Source organism: Enhydra lutris, unplaced genomic scaffold (genome assembly GCF_002288905.1).
Source record: "Enhydra lutris kenyoni isolate GAN:26980312 unplaced genomic scaffold, ASM228890v2 scaffoldscaffold103, whole genome shotgun sequence".
Taxonomy (NCBI): Eukaryota; Metazoa; Chordata; class Mammalia; order Carnivora; family Mustelidae; genus Enhydra; species Enhydra lutris.
In genome coordinates this window covers 329,628-335,868 of record NW_019154187.1, presented here as the reverse complement: position 1 = coordinate 335,868, position 6,241 = coordinate 329,628, and the positions used below count along the sequence as shown (strand labels likewise).

The 6,241-nt window shown below is 37.0% G+C and overlaps 1 protein-coding gene across 1 annotated transcript; it reads right to left on the bottom strand.

Annotated features, from left to right (window-relative positions):
- Positions 1–394: 394 nt before the first annotated feature.
- Positions 395–5,142, bottom strand: LOC111139367 (olfactory receptor 2A12-like). The gene is made up of 2 exons (XM_022491624.1): positions 4,223–5,142; positions 395–440 (listed from the first exon to the last, which is right to left on the bottom strand). The coding sequence occupies exons 1-2, from the start codon at positions 5,140–5,142 to the stop codon at positions 395–397; spliced, it is 966 nt and encodes a 321-aa protein (XP_022347332.1).
- Positions 5,143–6,241: the final 1,099 nt, after the last annotated feature.

Genomic DNA, 6,241 nt, shown 5'->3' with positions numbered 1-6,241 from the left:
AAAATTAGAACTTCTGTTCTACAAAGGCCATCAAAAGAATTAGAATGTAAGTCACAGAATGATCAAAAACACTTTCAAAAGAGATATCTAATAAGGGATAGCCTGTACCATGATTTGTCTGCCTATTACCCACTGTACAGGGTACAGATACTAAGAATCCTTCTTAGTCCCCTGGTATGTGATGTTTTATTCCACTGCTTGCACAATCCCATTTTGGCTTCTGAATGGTTGCTGAATTTTAATTGTAGAAATAGGGACACATTCTGTTGCCTTTACTGGAAAACAACCTTTGATTTAGTGAATTTTATGGTTATTAGGTATCACTGTTGTGATACCTAATCATAAAAATGTTGTTTCTTATAATTATCTTGTAAGTTACAATATGTGTAAGATATCATAACCTCAGTTTTTCAAACTCAGAGAGTCTTGGATTCTTCCTTCTATCACCATAAATTATTAGCATTGGGACTTCCATCATCAATCATGACCTTGTTTGGGAAATAAATTATATCGTTAACTTATAGAGAAAAAATAAGTTTGGGCACTTGGGTGGCTCAGTTGGTTAAGCAACTGCCTTCAGCTTAGGCATGATCCTGGTATCCTGGGATCCAGTCTTGCATCGGGCTCCCAGCTCCACAGGGAGTCTGCTTCTCCCCTGTCATACTCTCTCTCTCACCCTCTCTCTCTCTCAAATAAATAAATAAAATCTTTTTTAAAAAGAAAAAAAAATTTTTTTTGGATATTTAATTTTTAACTTTTTTTCCACTGTGTTTTATCAGTGTTCTGCACAAGCCATATTAATTTATTATTTTACTGAGATATAGGAGTGTATGTTCAAACAAGTGTGTGTGTGTGTGTGTGTGTGTGTTTGGCAACATCTCCATTATCACGTTTGCTCTCAGAAGAAAAATTACTCATTAAAAGTTGGAGTTCCATTGTGAAGTGTGTAAACCTGGCGTACAGACCTGTACCCCTGGGGATAAAAATATATTATATGTTTATAAAAAATAAAAAAAAAAAAGTTGGAGTTCCAGTAATGAATCCCCAGAAGATTTCCTAGAAGTAGAAGGCATGGACAATAGAACAATTTACCCTATTTCAGAGTCTTCAGTTATTAGCTACTTTCATACATGGAGTTATAATCTATGTTATGAAGTGATGATGTCAACAGCCAGAAACTATCCTACAGGCAGTACACTGCAACAGAAAGGAAACTCACCTCAAACATATAAAGATAGAGATTTAAATAGTCTTAGAGTAAGAAATAGTGTCAAAAATTATGAAAGTAGTTCCAACATATATTTGTGGCACCTTGGTTTAAAGAAACAGAACAAAATGGTTTGGAAATTCAGTGTCTTGGGTGCTAATAGGGTACTTGATTTTCTAAGAACTTATTACAATTGTATGCACAATGCCCTGTAATCCTCTCAATAAGGGATCAGAAATATTTTCATTTTTCTATTTTTAAATTATGTATGCAGAAAATGAGGTTCCAGTGACCTTCAGTTGTAGTATCAGAGCTCTAATCTGGAACTTTTTTTTTTTAATAGTCATGCTTGCCACATAAATAGAAAATCAAAGGCATGATATTTGGGATAAGAAAGGTAGACATTATATGAAATGAGGAATTTTCCATTTAAAAATAGTAAGATAAGTAAAGCCATCAGTTGAATATAATTTTTTTTATTTTCTTACTATGCATACATAATGCTTTTTATAGCTTAATTTTAACTGGTCAAAAAAAAAAGCATAAAATACAACACTTAGGGAATAAAAATAGCTTTGCCTGGGTCACCTGGGTGGCTCAATTGGTTCATCTTCAGATTCTTGGTTTCTGCTCAGGTGATGATCTCAGGACCATGGCACCACGCCCCCTGTGGTGCTCTATGCAACAGCCCAGAGTGAGCTTAAGATTGTCTCCTTCTCCAGGCGTCTGGGTGGCTCAGTGGGTTAAACATCTGCCTTTGGCTCAGGTCATGATCTCAGCATCCTGGGACTGAGCCCCGCGTTGTGCTCTCTGCACCGCAGAGAGCCTGCTTCCCCATCTCCCTCTGCCCGCCTCTGTCTACTTGTGATCTCTCTCTTTGTCAAATAAGTAAATAATCTTAAAAAGATTCTATCCTTCTCTCTCCACCCCTCCCCAATTGCTTGCATGATCTAAATAGATAAATAAATAAATCTTAAAGCAAAAAAAAAAAAAAAAAAAAATTCCCCCAAATTTAGGTTGCCAATCTGACACATAACATCATATTTTAATGTACAATTAGGTAAAACATGACATTTATTTAAACAAATAAAGACTACAAGGGAAGTTGACGTTAAGAGAAGAAAAAGAAAAATGCTGGGGTGCCGGAGTAACTGACCGTTGGTTTGGGCTCAGGTCATGATCTCAGAGTCCAGAGATAGAGATAGATTGGATAAGTCTCTCTCACCTCTGCCCCACCACCACTCTCACGCTTTCTCTTTCTCTCAATTAAATAAATAAATCCCTCTAAAAATGTTAAGACCTCCTCTATTTATTAAATTAACAAAATGCGTATATGTTTTGAGGACAGTGTAGAGTTCAAGAAAGATACAATGAACTATTTTCACTGTTTCTCCCCCCCACCATGCTACAACTTCATTTAGAGTTTCCCTTTTTGACATGTACACCTGGTGAATTTTCTCCATTATTCATGACTCAGCACAAGTGAGCCTTATAAGGAAGGCTTGCTTTTTTTTTTTTTTAATTTTAACTTGATTTTATTTTTTCAGCATTCCGAGATTCATTGTTAATGCACCACACCCAGTGCTCCAGGCAATATGTGCCCTCCTTAATATCCACCACCAGACTCACCCATTCTCCCATCCCCCTCCCCTCCAAAACCCTCAGTTTGTTTCTGAGTCCACAGTCTCTCATGTTTCCACTCCCTCTCTGATTTCCCCAAACTCACTTCTCCTCTCCAACTCCCAGTGTCCTCTGTGTTATTCCTTATGCTCTATTCTCCTGTGCTGTAGTTAGAAGTCAGTGTGTCCTGTTTATTTTTTTTAATATTTTATTTATTTGAGAGAGAGAAAGAGAGAGAGAGAGAGAGAGTGAGTCAGGGAACACAAGCAGAGGGAATGTGAGAGGTAGAAACAGGCTCCCTGCTGAGCAGAGAGCCCAATGCTGGGCTCGATCCCAGGACCCTGTGATCATGACCTGAGCCAAAGGCAGATGCTTAAGGACAGAGCCACCCAGGCACCCCCAGTGTGTGCTGTTTAATGAGTAAGATGATGATATTTCTATGGATAGCCAATGTTATCTGTACAGTCTAAGTAAATTATTTATTGACTGTCAAAAAACATGTGAGAAAATAAAATACAACTTACAATAAAAGAGATAACTTTTATGGTCTTGCATCAAAGTAATAGAATTTACAGCAAGGTAAGACAGTTTTCAAGAAAGGATTGATGTAGAAAGTGGCAATGACTTGAGCTTTGCAATACTCACATAAAACACATTTCTGAGAAATGGATTACTTGTGAAATAGCACATGTTTGAGCGGCTGAAGTGACGTATTCAGAACACTAGAATTGGACAGATGGGTCAAGAATCAGTTTACAGCAGAGTTGAATCATAAATTATAATTTCATAGACTGAGTAAAGGATAAAGAGTATGCTATGACATTTGATTAGTAAGGAAAATATGTACAAATATCACATAGTAATTATAAAATAGTCTGTGTGAAATTATGGGATTCAAAAACCTACCTTGAAATTTCAACTCCACTTTTTTCATAAGTTATACTTACATGTATTTTTAATAAAGAACTTATATGTAGCTATATTTCATACAATAATATAATCTGTTGGGCCCCCTGGGTGGCTCAGTCCTTTAGCATCTACCTTCAGCTTAGGTCATTATCCCAGCATCCTGGGATTGAGCCCCACATCAGACTCTCTGCTTAGTAGGGAGCCTGATCCCCGCCCCCTCTGCCTGCCTCTCTGCCTGTTTGTGATCTCTGTCTGTCAAATAAATAAATAAAATCTTTAAAAAAAGAATATAGTCTGTTAACATTAGTCACTAAAAGGAGGGTCACAAAAGGGTGTCAGTAGTGAATGAAATTGTATATTTGCAATAACTCTGATATAGTTGTGGTTAATTAAGTTACTAATGTCAGTTTTTAGACAGTCCATTAAAGTATAAGATTCTGTCTACTGGCATTTCAAGATAGTATCATTTGCCTTTGGGACACTGACAATCTTCCTAAGACTCTCTTCAAGGCTCCAGTCACTTCCTTGTTCCTCAGACTGTAGATTAATGGGTTCAAAGCAGGATTGATGACAGCATAAAATAAGGAGATTAATTTATCACCCTCAGCTGAATATAGAGATTTAGGCCTCATGTACATGAACATACCTGTCCCATAATAAATGGTCACCACAGTCAGGTGAGAGCTACAGACAGAGAAAATTTTTTTCCTACCCTCTGCTGAATGCATCTTCATCACAGCAACCAGTATGCGGAGGTAGGAGATAGTAATAAGAAGGAAGGGGAGCAAGAGGGTACCAGATGCACCTATCACCATCAGGGTTTCTTGCAGGGATGTATCAGCACAGAACATATGAAGAAGAACAGGTGCTTCACAAAAAATATGGTCAACTATGTAAGGGCTACACAAGGGAAGTATGGTGAAGTAGAGGGGCACCACTGAGGCAAAGAAACTGATGGACCATGCCCCTACAGCAAGCCGCATGCACACAGACCAGTTCATGATGAGCAGGTATCGTAGAGGGTAACAAATGGCCACATAACGGTCCAGAGCCATGATGGCCAGAATAATGCACTCAGCTGCTCCCATTAACAGGGAGATGTAGGTCTGGGCAAGGCAGAGTTCATATGAGATAATTTTCTTGGGAGCAAGGAGGTTGAAGAGCATCTTGGGGACCACAGCTGTGGTGTAAAATATGTTGAGAAAGGCCAAGTGGCAGAGGAAAAAATACATGGGTGTCTGGAGACAGGGATCAATTACCACCAAGATGATAATAGCTGTGTTTCCAAAGAGATTGACCAGATAGACCCCAGAGAAGAGGAGGAAGAGAGGGATCTCAGCCTGAGGATGATTAGAAAATCCAAGAAGGACCAACTCAATGATGATGCTGGAATTTTCCTGAGCCATGTTGGGTGCCAGTGATAAGCTAATGATACAAGCAGGAGAAGAATAATGTTCTTTAAGGACATAGAATCATAGTCATATATCAAAGAAATAATGTTTCTTTAACATTAAAATGCTATTAAGGAGATTGTATTCAGTAACTTCCCAGACTAAATTTTCTTTTTTCATTTTTTTTTTGAAAACTTTCTTTAAATGAAATTTGAAAAACATAATCACATATACTAGAATAAATTAAATTTCGATTTGATTGTTTTTTTTCAGAGAAAAACAAATTCCAATTTTAATTCCAGAATATGTATAAACACATGTACATATGCACTTATTGGTTAAATTTGCAATATCAATATGTGGCAGAGATGGGTGTAGAACTTGGATAATTCTGATAATCTGATTGTCATCCCCATATTTGCCACTTCTCATGTTTCTATTTAGAAGTGAGAGGCTCATTAGGATGCACACATTTGTTCATTCATCAAGGTATGTTGTGTAGCTTTGATATTTAGAGAATTTAGTTACATATTAGTTTAGACTTATTTGTGATCTGATCTCCACCACCAACTCACAAATATAGGCATGAGGAATAAGCTCTTCCATTTATATTAATCTTCACTAGTTTATTTTTTTTCACTAGTTTATATTTTTAAAGCAATGAATCTCAGGCAGGAATAAAAACTTTCTGCCTCAGATAATGGGCTATCCATTCTCTTCCAAAAAAATGTGTACACAAATTATTCTTTTTTCTTTAACATACTCATTTTCCCTCTTCTCACAGTTGTATAAATATAGAACATGTGCCACACCAGCTCACACCCAATCCCCGCTTTGTTTTCATGTATTCCCCTTGCTTTCTCCAGGTTGTGTTTTTAAATATGGGAATCTATAACCTAATAAGTATTCATGGTATAATAAGGTAAATCCATTCTTGTGAAGCCAGTTCATCTTGACGTATAGTAAGGACAGTACTAATGACATAGCAGCATATCTAACAGTTGTATTTTCTATTTTGTACAGTGTTATAAATGTTTTATTTGGATTATTTCATCTGCACTATGAGGTGACCTTCTGGGATGGGTTTTAGGTTCATCCGCATTCTGTAATGAAA